This window comes from Pagrus pagrus, assembly GCF_965226575.1.
Source record: "Pagrus pagrus genome assembly, chromosome: 24".
Taxonomy (NCBI): Eukaryota; Metazoa; Chordata; class Actinopteri; order Spariformes; family Sparidae; genus Pagrus; species Pagrus pagrus.
This window is the reverse complement of record NC_140206.1, coordinates 2,080,783-2,105,709: the sequence shown is the minus strand read 5'-3', so window position 1 is coordinate 2,105,709 and position 24,927 is coordinate 2,080,783. Positions and strand designations below refer to the sequence as shown.

General features: G+C 43.1%; 1 protein-coding gene across 1 annotated transcript in view; it reads right to left on the bottom strand.

The window, feature by feature from the left end:
- Positions 1-24,927, bottom strand: part of LOC311253452 (uncharacterized protein) — a 298,131-nt gene that overhangs the window by 156,052 nt on the left and 117,152 nt on the right. Inside the window, exon 18 of the mRNA XM_084347438.1 lies at positions 9,844-10,017. Coding sequence (XP_084203564.1) covers positions 9,844-10,017 — 174 coding nt within the window. The remainder of the gene's footprint in view (positions 1-9,843; positions 10,018-24,927) is intronic.

The window sequence follows — 24,927 nt, the reverse complement described above, 5'->3', positions numbered from 1 at the left end:
GCGCTACACCTAGCTAACAGTGCCTCTGCTCTACACCTAGCTAACATTTTCTCTACTCTACACATAGCTAACAATGTTGCCACTCTTCACCTACCTAACAGTGCCTCTGCGCTACACCTAGCTAACAGTGTTTCTACTCTACACCTAGCTAACAGTGCTTCTGCTCTACACCTAGCTAGCAATGTTGCCACTCTACGACTAGCTAGCAGTGCCTCTGCTCTACACCTAGCTAACAGATTCTCTACTCTACACCTAGCTAACAATGTTGCCACTCTACACCTAGCTAACAATGTTGCCACTCTTCACCTAGCTAACAGTGCCTCTGATTTACACCTAGCTAACAGTGTTTCTACTCTACACCTAGCTAACAGTGCTTCTGCTCTACACCTAGCTAACAGTTTCTGTACTCTACACCTAGCTAACAATGTTGCCACTCTACACATAGCTAACAGTGCGTCTGCGCAACACCTAGCTAACAGTGCCTCTGCTCTACACCTAGCTAACAGTTTCTCTACTCTACACCTAGCTAACAATGTTGCCACACTACACCTAGCTAACAGTGCCTCTGCGCTACACCTAGTTAACAGTTTCTCTACTCCACACCTAGCTAACAATGTTGCCACTCTTCACCTAGCTAACAGTGCCTCTGATTTACACCTAGCTAACAGTGTTTCTACTCTACACCTAGCTAACAGTGCTTCTGCTCTACACCTAGCTAGCAGTTTCTCTACTCTACACCTAGCTAGCAATGTTGCCACTCTTCACCTAGCTAACAGTGCCTCTGATTTACACCTAGCTAACAGTGTTGCCACTCTACACCTAGCTAACAGTGCCTCTGCGCTACACCTAGCTAACAGTGCCTCTGCTCTACACCTAGCTAACAGTTTCTCTACTCCACACCTAGCTAACAATGTTGCCACTCTACACCTAGCTAACAGTGCCTCTGCTCTACACCTAGCTAACAGTTTCTCTACTCTACACCTAGCTAACAATGTTGCAACACTACATCTAGCTAACAGTGCCTCTGCGCTACACCTAGCTAACAGTTTCTCTACTCCACACCTAGCTAACAGTGCCTCTGCTCTACACCTAGCTAACCGTTTCTCTACTCCACACCTAGCTAACAGTGCCTCTGCTCTACACCTAGCTAACAGTGCCTCTGCTCTACACCTAGCTAACAGTGCCTCTGCGCTACACCTAGCTAACAGTGCCTCTGCTCTAGACCTAGCTAACCGTTTCTCTACTCCACACCTAGCTAACAATGTTGCCACTCTACACCTAGCTAACAGTGCCTCTGCTCTACACCTAGCTAACAGTTTCTCTACTCCACACCTAGCTAACAATATTGCCACTCTACACCTAGCTAACAATGTTGCCACTCTTCACCTAGCTAACAATGCCTCTGATTTACACCTAGCTAACAGTGTTGCCACTCTACACTTAGCTAACAGTGCCTCTGCGCTTCACCTAGCTAACAGTTTCTCTACTCCACACCTAGCTAACAGTGCCTCTGCTCTACACCTAGCTAACAGTTTCTCTACTCTACACCTAGCTAACAATGTTGCCACTCTACACCTAGCTAACAGTTTCTCTACTCTACACCTAGCTAACAATGTTGCCACTCTACACCTAGCTAACAGTGCCTCTGCGCTACACCTAGCTAACAGTGCCTCTGCTCTACACCTAGCTAACATTTTCTCTACTCTACACATAGCTAACAATGTTGCCACTCTTCACCTACCTAACAGTGCCTCTGCGCTACACCTAGCTAACAGTGTTTCTACTCTACACCTAGCTAACAGTGCTTCTGCTCTACACCTAGCTAACAGTTTCTCTACTCTACACCTAGCTAACAATGTTGCCACTCTACACCTAGCTAACAGTTTCTCTACTCTACACCTAGCTAGCAATGTTGCCACTCTACACCTAGCTAACAGTGCTTCTGCTCTACACCTAGCTAACAATGTTGCCACTCTACACCTAGCTAACAGTTTCTCTACTCTACACCTAGCTAACAATGTTGCCACTCTACACCTAGCTAACAGTGCCTCTGCGCTTCACCTAGCTAACAGTTTCTCTACTCCACACCTAGCTAACAGTGCCTCTGCTCTACACCTAGCTAACCGTTTCTCTACTCCACACCTAGCTAACAATGTTGCCACTCTACACCTAGCTAACAGTGCTTCTGCTCTACACCTAGCTAACAATGTTGCCACTCTACACCTAGCTAACAGTTTCTCTACTCTACACCTAGCTAACAATGTTGCCACTCTACACCTAGCTAACAGTGCCTCTGCGCTACACCTAGCTAACAGTGCCTCTGCTCTACACCTAGCTAACAATGTTGCCACTCTACACCTAGCTAACAGTGCCTCTGCTCTACACCTAGTTTACAGTATGTAGCTAGCTAACATTCAGTGTGTAGCTAGCTAACATTAGCTGCAGCCTGTAGCTAGCTAACACGTGACACTCACAGAAACATGATGAAAGCAGCTAATTCAACATCCTGCTGCACGACTGCTGACTCAGACCAGAAGGAGACGCACGTTACGCCTGTTTTAAAGTCTTTACAGCGGCTGCCTGTTAAAGTCCTTCTGTGAGTCACCAGCTTCATGCTGACGACTGTCAAATACAACAAGTGCAGAACAAAGTGAAGCGATGTCTCAGTTTTAATGTGCAGAACAGAATCATTGATGAGGAGGAAACCATCAATCTTTACAATCAGTTTGAATCATTTTGTACAAAGTTCACTGATGAATTTATTACAAGAAGCTGAAAGATTGATGTGACTGTGATCCTGTACAGACTCAACTGTTCAGCACTGACAATGTTTCTGTGACAGGAGGAGACTCTGCAGACTAAACACCACACAGACACACTGAGGAGGAACCAGGACTGGACCAGAACCTGTCGAGCCCAAATCCAGGATAAAGAGGTTCAGTGAATGTGGTGCTGAAGGTGTGGAGGTGGATCAGTGAGTCAGAGGAGACTCTGTAGAAGGACAGAGTGCCAGCAGGACAGTCCACATACACTGCTACTCTACCAGAGGAGGAGGAGGAGGAGGAGGAGGAGGAGATGTCTGTGTCTCTGTTATTGTGCCAGACAGAGTAACGACCATTAAAGCACCACAGACTCCAGGACTGATCATTCCATCCAAACATACAGTCACTGCCTCCTCTCCTGCTGATTCTTCTGTAACTCACTGATATAGAAACATCTCCTCTCCACTCGACCTCCCAGTAACAGCGACCAGTCAGACCAGTTCTACACAGCAGCTGATACCAGGACTCAAACCTCTCTGGATGATCAGGATATGACTGATCCTCCTCCACATGTGTCATCTTCCTGTTGTTGTCAGACAGTTTGATGCTTCTGCTGACTGTGTTTGTGTCGACTGTGAGCTCACAGGAATCTGATGGAGAGAAAAAGACACAACACAGCTGCAGTTATTAATGTATCATCAGTGTGGTGATGACATCACAGATGTGACTGAGTGATGTCACAGTGTGAAGCTGAATCAAAGTAAAAACACACTCACACTTCCTCAGACCTGGTGTCAACCATCGGACTCCAGCAGGCTCCACCCTGAAAGGAGGAGGGGGGTCAGAGCAGCACATCCTCTTTCAGCATGCAGACATGGACATGACATGACTCATACACAGAAACACAACATGTCCATCAGGCCTGCTTCTCCCTGTTCTCCTGAACCTCTTCACCTCTGCCACTCTCCTCACACACTGAGAGCCACAGGATGTTGGTGTGTGTGAAAGAGGACGACAACATGTGAGGACACACACAAACCTCTTTTTGGATTCATGACTTCATCTTTATGTTATTGGATGTTGCTGCTGTTTCCTGTGGGCGACCTTACGCTTGCTGTCTGATCCAATGTCAGCTTGTGCTCATGTTTGTATATTACAGGACTTTTGGATTTGGACGTCAGAACTTTTGAGGTCAGATTCCTGTTTGAAGCTTCCAGGGCTTTTCTGAATCTCACCTGCACAGTCTGCTTTTTGTTCTCGCTGTGTTTCTGCTGCTTTATTAAGGGACAACAAGCCCAAGACAACATGAGGAGAACTCTACATGTTATTAACCATATTCTAAAAAAGAAGAACTGTGCAGCCTTAATAAGCCTCGATGCAGAAAAGGCTTCTGATAGCGTAAGTTGGACTTTTCTATATCAGGTACTTGAAAAACTCAGACTTAATGACAAAGCTGTCAGACGTATTAAAACACTTTACCAAAACCCGACCGCAAGGACAAGAATAAACGGCAGTCTGACTGAGAGCACAGCTTCAGGACCATCTACTAGACAGGGCTGCTGTCTCTCTCCAACCTTGTTTGCAGTCTTCATAGAGCCCCTGAGATCTTAAAGGAGTAGAGGTCGGGGGAGAGGAACACACCATTGGACTTTTTGCTGATGATGTGGTCTGTTTTTTAGAGGACCCAGACACATGCATCCCCATACTAATCAACCAACCAGAGATGTTTGGCTTTTGTTCTGGATACAAGCTTAAATTGACCAAAACACAGATCCTAACATTCAACTACTCCCCATCCAAAATCATACAACAAAAACATAATCTGAACTGGAGAGCAACAACAATGAAATATCTTGGGGTCACTTCAACACAAAACACTGATGATTTATTTGAAGCTAATTACGTCAAACTGGAGAAGGAAATTAAGAGCAACTTGGACAGGTGGGCTATCCTTCCATCAGACATCGGTTCACGAATAGAGACCATAAAAATGAGCGTTCTACCCCGACTTCTTTACCTGTTTCAGTCACTACCCATTGAGATACCCGAAAAACAATTCAGACTGTGGGACAAAACCATTTCCAGGTTTATATGGAATGGTCACAGACCGAGAATCAAATCTGAAACATTACAGATTGGAAAGGATAAGGGGGGTTTGGCACTGCCAAACCTTCAGGGATATTTTCATGCTGCACAAGTTAGACATGTAATCTGTTGGTGTGACAAAGATTATGTAGCCAAATGGAAGAATTTAGAAAAATCAGCCGTGTTGGAGAAGCTGTGGAGATGTAAATGTGAACCATTCACACGTGTTCTGGCCTAAGATCGCAAAATTCTGGGAAGATGTTCATTTAGTTATGGGCAGAGTTTTGGGTTATGGTGCATCCAAGTCTTGTACATTATTATATCTTGGCGTCATTACGGGAAACGTTGTGTTGAAAGATGATAGATACATATTGAAAATTATGTTAGTAGCCTGTAAAAAGGCAATTACAAAAAAATGGTACAAGACAGACCCCGTCACAGGAAGACTGGATGGAAGTTATGGACGAAATACATATTATGGAACAACTGACTTATAAAATAAGGACTCAAGAGGATCAATGCTGCCGGAAGTGGGAGAAATGGACTGAATACATAAAAACGACAGGACCAGGACCGTCACACTGACATTAAAAAAGGATCAAACTGTAGAAGCACGGTGATCCATCATGTTCTTTTTCAGATCTTTGTTTTTTATTTGTCCCCCCCACCCCCCGTTAGTTATTTGAAAGCTTTTATTTTGAAGCAGCAAAATCAGGAAACACTGGATTTCCACCAGCAGAACCTGAACACGACTTCAGAACAGCTGAAAGTGAAGCTGAGTCAGCAGCTACGAGCCGGGCTGAAGTACATTACAACAGCATTAAACCAGAGGTCCACCAGCTACTGTAGAGAGCTGCAGCTCTGCACAGGTCACATATCATGTTAATCAATGGAGCAGATGATTGATCACTGAATGTTTTCTTTTCTTTTGTCATTTGATTTTGCTGACGGTGCAAAACACCGAAGCTTTCCTGCCCCTGCAGGCTGTTATAATGAGAACTACCCAAAACAGCCCAAACTCAGCTGGAGCAGCAGTTTCCTCATGACAGGAGCCAAGACGGCACCACTGACCCATCTTAAATTCATCTATGCACTGCTGCTGTTATGGTGATGTGGCGGGAATGTTCCACCTTGTGTCATCTAGGGGTTTCACCGAATAATCGAATATTCGAATATTCGACTATCAAAACCACTATTCGACGCTGTGCGTGATAGTCGAGTATTCGTCTTTTCCTTGTTTTTTCTTTTTTTCAAAAGCCCGGTGCTGTAATAAAGCGGTACCGCAGATATGCAGCTGGGGGCATGTGAGACTAGTGCAGTGTGTGTGTGTGCGTGCGTGTGAGTGATGTCAACACGCCAAGGAAAATGGCGCCAAGCAGCAGACAGGAGACGAAAAAAAAGAGAAAGGAGACTGAAAGTAAAATGGCTGAGGCGGCTCTCAATACTCGCCTGCAAGTGTCTAAGGTCTGGAAATACTTTACCAAAACAGATAAACCATTAGCTGCAATATAAAACTAGCAGTAGCAGCTACAGGTAAACAAGCCGGGCTGTCACGGGTGCGCGCGCAGCTCAGAGACGACATCTTCCAGGTCAGAGGTAGTAGCTCAACCTACAGACCCCGGATGTTGATAACAGGCAAGAGGCAGACTCAGAGGGGAATAGCACGAGTGTATCATAACAAAATATTGGTGAAATGAACTAGTTTCGTGGCAGATAATGCTCATAGAGGCTGCGCTTCGGTGCCCCGATCACTCGCATTATATGGATATAGCGGCGATCCACTGGATCTAATTTCGTCCGAACGACACCAAATGACACCAAAGTTATCTGGGTAAGTAAATGATCGTATTTTATTCTAGAAATAAGGTCCAGGTTGTAAAAATGGTATTTATGTGTTTTCATGGTCATTAAGAGAGGCAAACTCAGTGAGGAGGGTTAGGTCTGGCAGCAGCGGTGCCGCATGGATTAAAAAAACAAACAAACAAACAAAAAAACAAAACAGGCGAATATTTGACTACTAGTCGACTTTTGGGAAGTATTCGTCGAATACTAAAATGCAGTATTCGTCAATGCCCTAGTGTCATCTAGCGTTGTTATTGGACTGTTTTATATCTTCTGTTCACTTTAAACTGACGCCACAGACAGTTGTTACAGTCTGTAAATGTTTCACACTGAGGCACAGATACACTGTCAGTGATGATCTAGGATGCAGTTACTCCAGTGTTGATAAAGATCCATGTCAGAACCATTTTAAGTTCAAAGTCAAGCACTTTGGCAGAAACACTGATTCTCCAGTTCAGGGAAAGAGTTTCTATGACATTCAGTGATTAAGTTCATTTATGTGTCACAGAAATCTTTTGAATTTGAGGTTCAGTATTTTCTGACCAGACATCTGACACAGAGGGTCTATTGTTATTATTAATATCATAACACAGCAGTGACGTGGTGGAAATTAGATTTAATGTTAATGTTTTGATAACCCTCTGCAATCAGTGCGGAGTGTGAAGTAGTTTGGATGACGGTTCATCAAGCAGCAAAACCAGAGGCCAACAAATCAAACAGGCACATTTTGAAAAGGCACTAAACTAGTCTGAAAAAAGAGGTGTAACTTTAGTGTGTGTGCCAAGACTCTCCTGGTCGCTGATCTTCATCTCTTCTTCTCATCTTCCTCTCTTCACTTGTAACTCTTGGCTTCGTGCCATGCTGCCTTTTCTCCTGAACTGAACTGAACAACTGGAGGTGGAGTAAACGAAGCAGACCTCCCGACACTGAACCATCTACAGTGGAGATACAGAGTCTCACACTGACTGTCTGTGGCTGCAGCAGGACTCTTCATACCTGAGAGTGTCCAGTCTCCAGCCTGGATCCTCCAGTCGAGCAGACAGTAGCTTCACTCCTGAGTCTCCTGGATGATTGTAGCTCAGGTCCAGCTCTCTCAGATGGGAGGGGTTGGAGTCCAGAGCTGAGGCCAGAGAAGTACAGCCTTCCTCTGTGATCAGACAGCCTGACAGCCTGCAGACACACAAAACAACACACATCACAGATCAGCTGAGGGTCCTGAGGATTCAGTGCACATCTGTGTTTAAGGGTTTAACCTTTATTATATTCATCATCTTAGTTTTCACTAATTTACTAATCAGCACTGAACACAGAGTATAACTGAAGCTGATGGAAATGCCATTAGTTTTGCAAAAATTTGGTCATGAACCAACATATTGTACAGATTAAAATGATGACCTGATGATGGAGGATCACCAAAGTAATTACAGTTCATCCTGAGGGGAGCATGAATGTCAAAAACCTCATGACAATCCATCCAATGGTTGTTGAGACATGTAAGTCGGGACTAAAGTGCAGAATAGACTGACAGACCCACATTTTATATAAAATAGATTAGTGGTGTCATTGGTTTTGTATCGTTACTTTGATGAGTGAAGGATCTGTTAAGTTGTCAGACTGTGAACACTATCAGAACATCTAACTCCTGTCCACGCAGGTCGGCTGTGTTACTACCTCTGTTGGAGGATCAGAGGTGGAATGAAACTGTCCCCCCATTCCACCTTTGTAACTTTCACACCGAAAGGGAAGCTAAAGCACGCTCACCTCCCTCACCACCTGCTGACCAACTTCTATCGGTCAGCGATAGAAAGCCTCCTGACCTACTGCTGCACGGTGTGGTTCTCCAGCTGCACAACACAGGACAGGAAGGACCTGCAGCGGGTGGTGAGGGCAGCGGAGCGTGTCATCGGGACGACACTACCCCCTCTCAGAGACATTTACACTGGCCGACTCCAAAAGAAGGCCAGCTGTATTGTTAAGGACCCCACTCACCCTGGACATTACCTGTTCCCCCCCCTGCCCTCTGGGAAGAGATATAGATCCATCAGATCTAGAACAAACAGACTGAAGAACTGTTTCTTCCCACAGGCAGTGAAATGCACAACCCCCCCTTCACCCCTCACTCTCTAAAGACTTCACACCAGTGCAATAACCCTCCACTACCACCCCTCACACACATACTCACTTGTGTACATATTACCTACATACTTGAATCTTGAGTCTATTTATCTTGTTGTATATTTTACTATTTTTATCTATTTTGTTTGGAAATGTTGAGTCTCTTAAATAAATTGAATAATATTAAGAGTATGATCAAGACCTGCTCCAATTGTAATGTTACATGAAATAATGAAATAAAATAATGAATCCTGACCCGAGAGTTTCAAGGACACAGTGTGAACTCTTCAGTTCAGCAGAAAGTAGCTTCAGTCCTGAATCCTGCAGGTTGTTGTTACTCAGGTCCAGCTCTCTCAGACTAGAGGACTGGGAGCTGAGAACTGAGGACAGAGCTTCACAGCTTCTCTCTGAGAGGTCACAGCCACTCAGTCTGGAGAGAAAAAAAAGAAGACAGAAAACATGGTAAATGTTGAGTTTTGCTGATGCAGTATCAGGGTTTCTCAAACTTTTCTTCCGGTGGTTGTAAATAAAACATTAGGCCTAAAGTCCATTTCTCCCCACCATTGTAGCAGTCCACAGGATGGACCCACCGGAGTAGGACCGTCTCTGTGCTCGAGACCTCCTGATTTACAAATCAAGCACTGGATACCAACAAGCTCCCCCATGTGGCTCAAAGGTGTACTGCAGATATGAATCTTAAATTAAAGACTATGAACGAAAGTCTACAAATATATTTGGCAACCCAAATAACATCCTCTCTGGGAATGACTGGTATATATAATCTCTTGCTCCAGTGCTGTTCAGTTCTAAGTATGTTGTCAATGTGGCAATAAATGAAGATTGAATTGAGAATAAACAGACATCCAGTTATCAAAGTCATATGATGTCAAACATAAATGAGGTTCTCCATCCTCATTGTTCTTGTTGTGCAGGAGCTGAATTAATGAAAGGTACATTGAAAGAAAACGAAAGTTTGATAGCAAAACAATCTACCAGAAATATATAAATGATTTCACAACAAACAGTAACATGATCTGACCTCAAACTTTCCAGATTGCAGTGTGGACTCTTCAGTCCAACAGACAGCTCCTCCACTCCTGAATCCTGCAGGTTGTTGTTACTCAGGTCCAGCTCTCTCAGACTAGAGGACTGGGAGCTGAGAACTGAGGACAGAGCTTCACAGCTCCTCTCTGAGAGGTGACAGCCACTCAGTCTGGATAAAGAATAATGAGCAGAACAAGAAAATTATTTCTATTTGGGTCAATAACAGCACATTTACTGCATTCTGAAGAAACTTCTCCACACTTACAGAGCTTTGTTGGAGGCTTTGACCACTGGCAGCAGCCTCAGAAGAGCCTCCTCTGAAGCAGAGTATTTCTTCAGGTCAAACACGTCAAGATCTTCTTCTGATGACAGTAAGATGAAGACCAGAGCTGACCACTGAGCAGGAGACAGCTTATCTGTGGAGAGACTTCCTGATCTCAGGTACTGTTGGATCTCCTTCACTAGAGAACGATCGTTCAGTTCATTCAGACAGTGGAACAGATTGATGCTTCTCTCTGCAGGCAGAGTCCCTTCGAACTTCTTCTTGATGTAACCGACTGTTTCCTGATTGGTCTGTGAGCCACTTCCTGTCTGTGTCTGCAGACCTCGGAGGAGAGTCTGATTGGTCTGCAGTGAAAGACCCAGGAGGAAGCGGAGGAACAAGTCCAGGTGTCCATTTGGACTCTGTAAGGCCTCGTCCACAGCACTCTGGTAGAGACGTCTCTCTGCAGATTGATGGTCTGCGTTGTTGATGAATGTCAGATGGACATGAAGAGCAGCCAGAAACTCCTGAACACTCAGATGGATGAAGCAGAACATCTTGTCCTGGTACAGTCCACTCTCCTCTTTAAAGATCTGTGTGAACACTCCTGAGTACACTGAGGCTGCTCTGACATCGATGCCACACTTTGTCAGGTCTGATTCATAGAAGATCAGGTTGCCGCTCTGAAGCTGCTCATAAGCCAGTTTTCCCAGAGACTCAATCATCTCCCTGCTCTCTGGAGTCCAGTGTGGATCTGTCTCTGCTCCTCCATCATACTTGACATTCTTCCGTTTGGCCTGAACCACCAGGAAGTGGATGTACATCTCAGTCAGGGTCTTGGGCAGCTCTCCTCCCTCTCTGGTCTTCAACACATCCTCCAGAACTGTAGCAGTGATCCAGCAGAAGACTGGGATGTGGCACATGATGTGGAGGCTTCGTGATGTCTTGATGTGGGAGATGATTCTGCTGGCCTGCTCCTCATCTCTGAATCTCTTCTTGAAGTACTCCTCCTTCTGTGGGTCAGTGAACCCTCTGACCTCTGTTACCATGTCAACACACTCAGGAGGGATCTGATTGGCTGCTGCAGGTCGTGTGGTTATCCAGAGGCGAGCAGAGGGAAGCAGTTTCCCCCTGATGAGGTTTGTCAGCAGCACATCCACTGAGGTGGACTCTGTAACATCAGTCAGGATTTTAGTGTTGTGGAAGTCCAGAGGAAGTCGACACTCATCCAGACCGTCAAAGATGAACACAACCTGGAACTCTTCAAAGCTGCAGATTTCTTTGGTTTCAGAGAAGTAGTGATGAACAAGCTCCACCAAGCTGAACTTTTCCTCTTTCAGTACATTCAGCTCTCTGAAGGTGAATGGAAATGTGAACTGTATGTCCTGGTTGGCTTTGTCTTCAGCCCAGTCCAGAGTGACCTTCTGTGTTAAGACTGTTTTCCCGATGCCAGCCACTCCCTTTGTCATCACTGTTCTGATTGGTTCATCTCTTCCAGGTGAGGCTTTAAAGATGTCTTCTCGTCTGACTGTTGTTTCTGGTCTGTCTGGTTTCCTGGATGCTGCTTCAATCTGTCTGACCTCATGTTCATCATTGACCTCTGCAGTCCCTCCCTCTGTGATGTAGAGCTCTGTGTAGATCTGATTCAGAAGGGTTGGGTTTCCTGCTTTAGCGATCCCCTCAAACACACACTGGAACTTCTTCTTCAGGTTAGATTTGAGTTTACGCTGACAAACTCCAGAATGACTTCCTGAATAAAACACACAACAAAGATCATCAGGGTGGCAGTTCGTGTGTCGGGATGAGACAGTTTTGTATTTATACTGACTTTTTTTTGACAGTCGTTATAACTTGACTCTGATGTTTGGGATCACAGAGCGGGTAAACAAAGAGTTGGGTTGATGTTGAGATATGTTGGAACTCTGAACATCTTTACTCTTCTTACATTATTTGTTCATTCACTTAAAGGAGACACTAGTTTACTGGACTGAATGTGTTCGGCCTGCAGATCCTTTAAATAACTGTAGCTCAGAGGTTTTTACAGTCTCAGTCTGTGGGCCTCCCCTGCTTAGTTTGGCTTAATTCCTGGATGTCTATGACATCATCATGTTATTCAATTCAAGAGACATTCAACAATTGAGCAAAAATGTCCTGTTTTTATTTATGTTGTCTGACATGAATTCAAACATCAACAAATAGACAGCAAAGTGAGAAAACAGTAAGTGATTCCCCCCGACTCTGAACTCTCTTTAACCAAATCACACAGATTTATCATATTCTTTGTGAAGTCCTTTTGATAACTAAGACAATAACTACTGTCATATGTTTCACCTCTATTCACTGAGCCTCTCCTCAAACTGTTCAGAGCCTCCCTGAGAAGATCCACCTCTCACTTTCAAGCCTCTGCTGTAGCTCATATGATTGTCTCCTCTAGTCCGGTGACACAGATCCTACAAAATTAATAAAATCCGTCGATCCTGTTTCTCGTCCCACTGTGTTCTCTACTATTAACTACTCTCTCAGTGCTGGTTCAATAACCAGCTATTCAGAAAAAGGCCAGTGTTCAGACACCTTTAAAGAAAAGTCTTGACCAGCCCTTTCACACAGTTATAGACCAGTTATGTCAAAGATAAACCTTTTATTCAAAATCCTCTAAAAAAAATGTCACAGACCAAATCCTGAAGTTGGTTGATGAAGTTTTGCTATCTTTGCTTTCACTCAGTTATAAATGAGTCAAACTACACTTGGTCTTTCAGGGCTTCCATACAAACCAGAGAAAACAGCAGCTTTACCTTCAGTCTGAGAGGAGGACGCTCCTCTGCTCTCTGAAGCTCCTCCAGCACCTTTCACATCCACTGACACAGAGAGAAAGAGACATTGTGTGATATTGTTTCAGTTTAACTTCATATTTGTTTTTTTAAACGTGCCTATGTTACGTACTGTAGGTTACATATTTTATTCTTGGACAGTTGATAAGTTAGAGTGTGATCTCCACCAATTCATCTCCATGTTTAGATCAAATTATTCTGGACTGTGGTTGTTAAAAAGGTCTGTGAATAAAATCATTCAAACTATGAAATAATAAAGACTGAGATCAACTATAAAGACAAGTGAGCACATATGGCCAGAAAACACATGATCATCTAATAGAGTTGTCTCTAGACTGTGAGATGACCTTCTAACAGCTGAAGGTGGACATATCTTTGGTTGTTGAACATAGATTTGTTTGAAAAATCTACATTATGTCATGTTAAATAAACAAAATGCAAGATATTTAAAGTAGGAAAGACTCCTGATGTCCCTGCAAGAAAGCAGTGCTGTTGTTGCTGCAGTCAAACAGCATCTCCAGCTCACACGCTGGGAGTCATAAAATTCACTAATTATTAATGTTCTAGATGATGCAGTGATGTATTCTTGCTTGATTTTGTGCCATGAAGCATCTCATACTGGTTTAACTGCTCCTGAACACACAGATTAACATCACAACATCTCACTGGTTATTTAAGGAATTCAGAAAATACCACATTAATTATAAAACCATCCACATTAGTCAGTGACAGAAGAGTCTTCAACCAATGAGTAACATAAAGATAATAAATCAGGGAGCTCCATCAAGTCTCTGTCCTCTTAATAAAGACCAATAATTGATAACTTCAACCTTTTCTCATAAAAACAAGTTGTGGCCTTTAATTTTATTCTCTGGTGAATTCAATGAGCTTCCCTACTGAGACTCTGCTCCTTCACAAGTATTGTGTCACCAGTTTCCACCGGCTGTCTTTTCTCTGAAAGTACAAAAAATATAAAACTGTGACTGACCTTCTGATCCTGAGCCGGTTTCTGACAGGTTCTGCAGCAGGTCAATCCTGGGTATCTCCTGTAAAACCTGCTTGGTCACCTTCACAGCTCCACGCAGTTTATAGGTTTTCACCATCAGGTCCACTGTTTTCAACCTGTCTGCATCCTCCAGTTTGGACACTTTGATGGATTTGTAGTTGTAGTTTTTCAGGATGTCGCGCTGCTGCAGAAACCATTTGAACTTCTTAAATTCATCTCCTGTTAAATCTTCCAGAGTATTCAAGAGGTCCACTTTCTTCAGTGTGGCTCCCTGCTAATAAAAGGCAGTATTATCAACCTGAAGGAAAAGACATGTATCAGCGCAGCAACAGGAGTTCTGATTGGCCGACACAGCAGTAGAGTCTGGCCAGTCAGAGCTCCTGCTGCTGCTCCGTGGGCTGGACTTAATGTAACTCTGAAGTGGTGCTCTGCTTACACGTCCTTCTGTCCCCAGATGTGAACGGCTGAACATCTGTCCCATGTTCCATCAGCTTCTGTTCCACCAGCTGTTACTTCTTGAAATGAAGCTGTCGTCTCATGACACCAAACACTGTACAAGAAGGATGAAAACATGAACACACAACTTTAAGATCAACACAACTGAAAGTGAATAAAACAAAAGTTCTTAGATGTTAACCAATAAAGCGTCTAATGTTCCACGGAGGACGACACGAGTAAGTTCTGTGCTGAAAAACATCTTCCTCAACGATCCTACAACGACGCTGCATTCTGACTATTTAAGATGCGTTTGGCCTCAGAAATGATGCAACACGTCTTCCCCTCGTGTGAATGCAGGTGTAACTGTTCAAAGCTTTGATGGCAGGTTGTGCTTCGTCCTCTCATCTCATCAGGATCCTTCTGGTCACCAGAAGAGGAGAAAGCACCGTGACACTGAGCAGTAAACATTAGTTCATGTTCCAGCCTGCAGCTTCTCTCTCGTCAGTCTATCCTGCTGAGCCGGACACTGCAGCTCCTGATCCATCTGTTCTGCACTGCAACTTTATTCTTCCACATTTTGGAGGCAAATATTTTACTTTTTACTCAACTACATCTGTTTGATAACTTTAGTTACATTACAGATTACATGCTGCATCAGAGCCGACACTGAAAACTGGTTTTCCTGCGTTTCATAACTGACGACAAGTTAACAAACCTTCATCTGAACAAACAGGTCGACTTGGTTTGTTGGCACCAGTTCAGTTTTAACTTTGGTTGTTTTCACAGTGACGGTCGACTCAAAGTCTCAAAACAACACTGTTGAACTTCACTTGTTTCTTGGATTTTCATGAAAAAGGAAAAAAGAAGTAAAAACTTCTATTAAGTTGATGGACCTTGTAACATCCTACAGCTGTACTGCAAATACTTACACTTAGTGAACTTGAGATCACCTGACTGCAGTGAATGTGTCTCAGTGACTGTAGTATAAAGACACCTTGTCTGAAGGTCCAGTCACTGTTCATCAGTATTCATGGCTACAATTACACCATGAAGACAACAGAGCACTCCAAGCACCTCTGTGAGAAGGTTACTGAGAAGTATGAGTCAGGGGACGGATACAAAAACATTTCCACGTCACTGAACATCCCCCAGAGTTCAGTTAACTCCATCATTAAGAAATGGAAGGACTATGACACGTGTAAATCTGCCTGGAGCAGGTCGTCCTCACAAACTGAGTGATGGTGGGAGAAGGAGACCAGTGAGGGAGCCACCAAGACACCTAAGACTCCTCTGAAGGAGTTAAAGCTTCAGCAGCTGAGATAGGAGAGACTCTGCATACAACAACTGTTGCTGGGTTCTTCACCAGTCAAAGCTTTATGGGAGAGTCACAAAGAGAAAGCCACTGTTGAAGAAAGCTCATTAAATCTCCACTAGAGTTCATCCACAGACATGTGAGAGACTCCAAGGTCCACTGGAAGAAGGACCACCAAACACTGCACATCACCACAAACACACCATCTCCACTGTGAAGCGTGGTGGTGGCAGCATCAGGCTGTGGAGATGCTTCTCAGCAGCAGGTCCTGAAGGCTTGTAAAGGTGGAGGGTTCAACTGATTAACCCTGATCCTGCAGGACAACCTGATCCAGTCTGCAAGAGAACTACGACTTGGGAGAAGATCTATTTTCCAGAAAGACAATGACCCGAAGCAAACAGAGAAAGCTACACAGAAATGGTTTAAAGACAACAAGGTGAATGTTCTGGAGCGGCCCAGTCAAAGCCCAGACCTCAGTCCACTAGAGAACATGTGGCTGGACTTGAAAAGTACTGTTCACACCTGATCCCCTCAACCTGACAGAGCTGGAGCAGTTTTACAAAGAAGAAGGAGTAAAATTGCAGCGTCCAGATGTTGAAGCCTGATTGAGACTCCACACAGACTCAGTGCTGCGATCGAGCCAAAGACTTGAAGGGCTGAACTCTTATACAATCACTTATTTTACATTATATATGTTTAATTCATTGACATCACTGTGTAGAAATCTGTTTTCACTTTGACAGTAAAGAGGTTTTGTTTTGTCTTTTGATCATGACTCCATTTATAAAAGCAGTAAAAGTGTGAAACATCCAAGACGGTGAAAACTTTTTAGGCTCCGTAGATCAAGGTGTTCATGATGTTCATTAAGAGCTGATGCTTAACTTTTTTAAAGCTATTAGAAATATACAAGAATTAATTAATGTACTTTGTAATAATATTTGTACATTTGAGTCTTTACATTTGGTCTGACAGTGTTTCTTCTCACTTCAGCAGTGATTTGATTGGTTGTATCCTGTCTCTGTTTTCAACATGTTCGTCATTCAAGGCCTCTGATTGTCTGATCACCATCACGTGTCATCAGCCTGAATACATCAGTGTCTGTATGAACTCTGTTGTTCATCAGATGCTGAAACAGGTGAAACACGTCAGATTAGATTGTACAGTGACAACGACTTGTTTTACAGGTTTTTAAAGAGCACCTGAATGTGTCATCAGGCAGGAGAATGAATCAGATCAAAAGACAAAACAAACCTTGTTACCTTGGTTTGTTGGCACGACTTCACTTCTGACTTCAGTTGTCTTCACAGTGACGGTTGAGGAAACAAACATTCAAAATGGCGTCACTGCTGCTCAGCTCCTCTGAAGAGAAAACAGAAGAAATGAGTCGGACAGTTCATTTGAACGTTTGATTCGTAGAAAACATGTAAAAAGGTTCATGAATCCTGTTGAACTTCACTATTTGAACGGCTGCTGTCAGTTAAATTAATCACCTTATGTTCCACTTTACTCCTCGATACCTCAGCATTTTATTTTACTTCATAACTACTTAAGCATTTTATTACTTTATTGTTTCTCATTGTTTCTATATTTGTACTTCAATGTACGTGCTGCTATGGTAACCTAATTTCCCCTCAGGGATTAATAAAGTTAACTATCTATCTAAATTAAACTTTAATTAGTCCAACATCTGTGTGTCAGAGTGCAGATTTACCTTCACTTGACCCTTTAAACCACATTAACAACATGTCAGCTCATCTGTCATTTAACATGCAGTCCTATAAAGTCACAGTGTTTTATATGGAAACAGTGTTCATCAGCTAACAACACATGGAGCTGTGCTGTTGATCCACATGATCTCCTCGTCAAACACACAGTAAAGTTACATGTTAGTGTTTGTGACTGTGGTTCAGTTCAGGTCCAGTTTGAATGAAGTGTGTTTGACGATGAGTTCACAAGGCGATTAAACTCGTCTCAGTTCAGTCACAGAGAGAAACTTTTTTTGTGTTCAGAAGGAACATAGGTGTCAGAATATTTCCTTTCTTGACATTTAGTGAGTTTATCTTGTTGACTTGTTAGACTCAGTAGTGAACTGGCTGCTTTTACATCTCCAGCTGAAACTACAGGCTGTCAGACTGTCACCTCTGAGCTACAGAGTGCTGTTAGGAGACAGGACGGACAGAGACAGAGACGTCTTTGACAGGACGTCAACACTGTTGTTTCTTCACTCTGGTCTGAATGTTAGCTCGTTAGCTGAATGTTAGCTCGTTAGCTGAATGTTAGCTCGTTAGCTGAATGTTATTGTAAAGTTAAATCATATCTTACCTTTAAAGGACTGAAAGCAGCAGGTGAGAGCAAACACAGTCCGTCCTCAGCTGCTGACGGTCTCTCAGGTGTGCTTCATCACAGGAGGAGGAGGAGCCCAGGTGAGCTCTCACACTCTGTTTACACGCCCTGATGCCTGCTGGGTCCTAGTGCTCAACCCTGTGCTGCCTTCCCCTCCACATCAATAAAAGTCCTGACTGTTGTGAAACACATCAGACCTCAGATCAGACTGAACTCACCTTCTTATCACAGTGTCATCATTCAAAGCACCAGGACAAACCACAGCTTCTCTCTGCCTGCTCACACAGGCAGCCATCTTGGCTCAAAGACCAGGCAGTTTCCCAGCTGACGTTTGTGTGTGAAAGCAGTACAGAACTTAAAGCAACATCATGTCACTGCTTTACCTTCAGATAACAGCTTCACCATCACTCTGCTCTGACTTATAACAGGGTGAACACACACACATGAGCAGCAGCACACCTGTGAGGAGTGTTTCCTCCTCTCCTCACACAGGTTGGTTTCTCAGCCTCCATGCATGTTTAGTGTGGAGGACTAAAAGTGCCATAAATAAATAAATAAATAAATACACCATTAAATAATTAATTAAATGTGAAATGAACATTAAATCAAAGTCGGTGGGCGGATCCTAACACCTGATTGGTTACCCTGCACATCAAGGCAAATTGATTCCAGATAATGGATTGATGCAATCAAACAAAACTTTATTGGCAACCGCTAAAAATCAGGTGGAAGGCTCGGCCCCCTGCTGGCCCCAGTGTTGATACAGCGTGCCAGGTGCAGGACAACATGTCAACAACTTGTTATTTATTCTAACTGTGAAACATATTTCCTTCTTGTTCAGAAGGCTGTTTCACTGTTTTTATGTCGACTCAGCTTTGTGACAGATTGTGGAGATGTTGGGTCTCATGTCTGTCAGTGACATGGACGTAACTTTCCTCCTCTTCTGTAGACTGAGAGGAGATCTGCAGGTAACATGCCAGCTCACAACACGTCTCTCTGGAGCAGATGACTTTATTGTTGCTGCTGTTGTCTAGAACGGACGCTTCTTAAAGAACCAGCTCAAGCTGCCAAAGGTTTCAAAGACAATCTGCATCTGGGAAACCACTGAGGATGAAGATGGATGTCAGGGACTCTGAGGAGGACAGGGACCTTCTCTTCTTCTACAAACAGCAGCAAGAGTGGGCATGTCCACTTCATTGTGCCCGTGTTGGTCAGTAATATAAAGTGTGTAATATGAATGCATCAGTGAAGTTTATACCACTCAAGTATCTTATATGAGTTGTTAATTGGGAGAATGGGATCCAAACAATTATATAACTGATGAGCACAAATGAAACGCACAATATCCTGCTGTTATCTGGAAAAGTCAATATTAAGGATGCTCTTCCAGAATATTGACTATTTTTCCCCTGCTTGTTAAATGTTACCTGATCCAGTTACCTGCATTAGTCAGCCGCCGCTTTTCCACTGTTATTATCAACATCTTATTTCAGGTGATGTTGCAGTCGGAGAGGGAGCGATGCGCTCAGGGGCGTCGCACCCGTGGGGGATGTGGGTGTCACTTTTCCTGGTCAGAGGGTTCAACAGCCACACTTTTTCTGCAGTTTTTCCGCAGTTTTGCACAAACGCCTCACTCCAGTCGCTCAGTTTCTCTGGCCGCTCTCTGTCTGCACTGCGGATGCCTCCTCTCCCCCTCCCTCTCCTGTTGTTGCTTCAAACATGACACCGGCTTTCAGTGTGACCGGCTGATGATTGGCTGTTCTGCCTCAAGTCCCGCCTCTCTTGCTGTGTTAGATATATCGGGAACTAGCCATAGATATACATATTTATATACATAGACGCTTCACTGAGCGCTGAATCATACGTCGAAGTCATGGAGTGAACTTTATAAAGCTCCTTCTACAAAGTGCTTTAAAGTGTAACTAAACCCCCAAACCACTTTTTTCTGCTGAAAACAAATGTATTTGGGTATGAAGTAGTGTTGTTGATGTGTTCTGGTCCAACTCTTGACAGTTTAGTCAAAGTATTTCAATTTGGTTGTGACTGCCCTCTATGGGTAAAACCCGGCTATTACAATCGAATTTTGCTATTGGCTGAGATGGAGGCCGATGAGTTTTGGAGGCAGCTTACATCACGAGCCACCACTGTTGGCCCCGCCCCTCTGTGCTCTGTTGGAGGCTGCACAGAGTGACTGGGCGTGTCTTAACGGCTCCTGGAGCCCCGCCCACAATCAAGGCATTTTTTGAATTTCCGGCCCAGATGCACCTCAGCCAAAACCTGGGGGTTTAGTTACACTTTAAGTTAAAGCCTCTCATTTACACAATGCGAAGGTGGACCGCATAAAGTGTGGGCTGGAAAAACACGTCACCAGCAAAACTGACACACTGCGCGGGGTGCTTGAGAAACTAATCACTGAGAATCAAGCCGCGATGAAAAGAGATCTGGAGAAAACGGTCAAGGAAATGAGTCTTAATCTGGACCTGGAAGTGGGGATTCTCAGCTCCAGAATGGAAACGATTGAGCAGAAAATAGCTGACAAAGTCACGCAGAGAAAATCCACGTTTGACCCGGACTTCTCACTAATCATCGTGGGGCTACCACAGGTGGAAAATGAAGATCTGATGGCTGAGGTAAAAGATCTGCTAGGTGAGGGTCTTCAGTGTGGTCTCAGGTAAACATGCCCAGCCTGCAAATGAACAATATCGTTTAGTTCAATGCAATGTGAATGGATGGACTCAACATAACTGTGAACTTAGGAAAGTACTGCTCCGTTGTCTCGATCCAGATATTATTTGTCTGAACGAGACCCATTTATCTTGCCATGTACCCGAAATGGATGGATTTTGTATGGTTTGGTCAAAACCGCACCGCCCGTAGGAAAGCGGCGAAAGCCTCCGGTGGTGTTGGCTTTTTTGTTAAGAACACCATCTTTGACCAGTTTGAAGTTAACATAGCAGATAAATCGTATGATGGAATTTTTTGTTTATGTTTTAAGCATCGTCTGTCAGACTATGCTTTCATTATACTTTCTTGCTATTTATCACCAGAAATGTCAATATGGGGCCGAAATGCTGATCTATTTTTCAGTCACCTTATAGCCTTGATTTATTCATCCGAGGTAGTTTCTGTTTATATCTGCGGTGACTTTAATAGTCGCACCGCAGACCTGAGAGACTGTGTGGAAGAAGATGATATTCCGCCGAGAGTGAATTTGGACACAGGTGTGAACAGTCATGGGGGAGTTTTCATGATTTTTTGAAAGACTTTAAAATGCTGTGTGCTTAACGGGAGGCTAAACCCTGAGAATGATAATTTTACTTCTGTTTCTGTCAGAGGAAAGGCTGTAGTGGATTATATTGTGATACCACATGTTGACATAAATACATGTATTGAATTTAATGTTTATACTCCCTCCGACCTTGTTGCGATGGCTGGACAGCAAGCTCTTAGCCTGATTGATGGGCGCAGTAGACCCAGATCATTCTACTTTGTGTTTACGATTTCAAACGGGGAGCCCAATTAATAATCCTCAAAGTGCGCATTCTGAGTTGAAGGCTAAGAGACGAAACAGAAATTCCCCTGTGAATTTTTTATCTCCTGAGATGTGTTGTAAGGCTCTCCTTGAAATTTTACATTGTCCGGAAGTGGACCGGGAAAAACAAGATAATGTTAACCTGTGTTATGATCGTTTCTGTGATCTGCTGTACAAGGAGATGGATAAGAGTGGAACATCTAAAAAACAAGGCCAGAGGAAGTGTCTGAGAACGAAGCATCCATATTGGAATACTGAGCTAAATGAATTACGGAAAAAATTGCGTTCACCTGAAAAACTGTTTCTTAAATGTAAGGAGGAATATAGGAAAAGGATTTTGAGAGATGAATTTAAAATGTGTCGGTTTAATTTTGATAGAAAGCTGAGGTATTACAAAAGATGCTTCAGAAGAGGGCAGGCTTTGCGGGTAGAGCAATTACAAAGCAGAAACTCACAGCAATTTTGGAAATAAATAAATAAACTTGGACCTCAAAAGAGTACATGCATTCCACTTGAAATTTTAAAGGATGATGGTGAATCTTCTTTTGAAATTGGTTTAATACTCAAGCAATGGGAAAGGGATTACTGTAATCTATATGCAGGCAATAATCTCACACCGTTAAATGACCATTTTTTAAATGAAGTGTGTAGATTGAAATGGGAGTTGGAGATTATGAATAATGTAGCGTATTGCTCTGATCATATATTGAATAATGACATTACTTTAGAGGAGGTGCAGAAAGTTATCAATAAAGCTAAATTAAATAAAGCTGTTGGAGTTGATGACCCTAATGAGGCTCTTAAATCTCCCAATATGTTATGGCTCTTACATGGTTTATTCCAGAAATGTTTTCAGGAAGGCATTATTCCATCAGTTTGGAATAAATCTATCATCAAACCTATTCCCAAATCTGTAAAGGCTGATCCCCGAGTCCCTTTAAATTACAGAGGCATCAGCCTGATAAGTACAGTGTATAAATTATATTCAGGTGTTCTGAACAACAGACTAAATAATTTTTTGGAGTCTAGGGTTTTGATGGTGGATGAACAAAATGGTTTTAGGGAGAATAGGGCATGTATCGACCATATTTATGTTTTATCCTCTATTGTGAGAGCAAGATTACAAGAGCATAAAGAGACTTTTGCTTGTTTTGTTGATTTTCAGAAAGCCTTTGATTGGATAAACAGAGACCTTTTGGAATATAAATTAATTTCTGCTGGTGTTGGGGGTAAATTCTATAATGCGATAAAGTCCCTATATAAAGATCCAGTTGCTTGTGTTCAGCTAAATAATCTTAGGACTGAATGGTTCCCTACTCCTTTTGGAGTTAAGCAGGGAGATGTCCTTTCCCCAACCTTATTTGCTTTTTATATAATCGACTTGGCACAAGAAATCAAACAAGCTAAGCTTGGTGTAAGTGTTGGTGAATTAAATTTAAGTATTTTGTTATATGCTGACGATATTCTGCTGATTGCCGAGGGGGAAATTAGTTTACAGAAATATTATGAGTTTATGGTGTACTAAGTGGCGACTCACTATTAATAATGAAAAAACACAAATTATGCATTTCAGAAATAATTATGTGCAGCAAAGTAGCCATATATTTCAGTTTGGGTCAACACCCCTGTTGTTTACTTCTTCTTATAAGTATCTTGGTTTTGTTTTTAATGAATATATGAACAACTCAGAGGGAAGGAAAATACTGGCAGAGTCAGCTGGAAGAGCGTTAGGGTCAATAATGAATAAAATTAAAATGTGTCCCGAGCTTGGTTTCTTAACCTTTTCCAAGCTTTTTGAGTCAATGGTAGGCTCAGTTTTACTTTATGCGGCTGGAGTATGGGGATTTGGGGAGTCACCTGAGAGTAATGCTATCCAGAGCAGAGCCCTGAGATGTTACCTTGGTGTTCATAAATTCACTGCCAAATGTGCTGTAGAGGGGGACACCGGCTGGGTGCCACGTCTGGTAATGCAGAGGTGTGAAATAGTTTGGCTGTGGAATAGATTAGTTCAGATGTCAGATGAAAGGCTGACCAAAAAGATATTTAATTGGGACAGAGCCAACAATTTTCCCTGGTCCAGAGATGCATCTGCAGTATTCTCTCTCTCTGGGTTGTATTATGTCTTCGCCAATAATTTGCAATGCAATGTAAATAAAGTTAAACAAAAGTTAGTTAATCTCTATGAGAAACAATGGAAGGAGGAGATCTGGAGCAAACCTAAACTTAGAAACTATGTTGAAATCAAAGACAATTATTGTACGGAGTCATATTTAATGTTAGACTTGGGGAGGAGACAGAGGTCCCTCTGCGCACAACTGAGATGTGGCACTTTGCCCTTGGCAGTTGAAGTAGGAAGGTTCAAGGGTACAGAAGAGCAGCGCTTGTGTGTTCTGTGTGACCTTGGCACTGTTGAAGACGAGTTGCATTTTCTCTTCCACTGTCCTCTGTATGATAAAGTGAGACATTCCCTGTATGAGAAAGCCCAGATGAAGAACCCAGACTTATTCTGGACGTCTGAATATGATATGTTGTGTTGGCTTTTTAACGAGGACATTTATGCTCTAGCTAGAGTCATTGATGGAGCTTGGAAATTAAGACAGGGTGTTTTATATCCCACGTAAATCCCACGTTTGCTGCTTGCTGTTCTATATTCTGGAAGCTTGTTTGTTTATTCCTGATCTGTTGTGCTCTGTTTGTTTGTTTCTGCTTTGTTTTCTTTTGTTTTCTTCTTCTTTGTTTGTTTTGTTTGGTAATTTTCTTTCGCTCTCCTCCAAAATGACACGCCAAAGCTATCTTTGAATGTATTTAAATAATGAGTGTCTTGTAAGCCGAATCTACACCTAGCTAACAGTGTCGCTGCTCTATGCCTAGCTAACAGTGCCTCTGCTCTACACCTAGCTAACGGTTTCTCTACTCTACACCTAGCTAACAATGTTGCCACTCTACACCTAGCTAACGGTGCCTCTGCTCTACACCTAGCTAACAATGTTGCCATTCTACACCTAGCTAACAGTGCTTCTGCTCTACACCTAGCTAACAGTTTCTCTACTCTACACCTAGCTAACAATGTTGCCACACTACACCTAGCTAACAGTGCCTCTGCTCTACACCTAGCTAACCGTTTCTCTACTCCACACCTAGCTAACAATGTTGCCATTCTACACCTAGCTAACAGTTTCTCTACTCCACACCTAGCTAACAATGTTGCCACTCTACACCTAGCTAACAGTGCCTCTGCGCTACACCTAGCTAACAGTTTCTCTACTCCACACCTAGCTAACAGTGCCTCTGCGCTACACCTAGCTAACAGTTTCTCTACTCCACACCTAGCTAACAATGTTGCCATTCTGCACCTAGC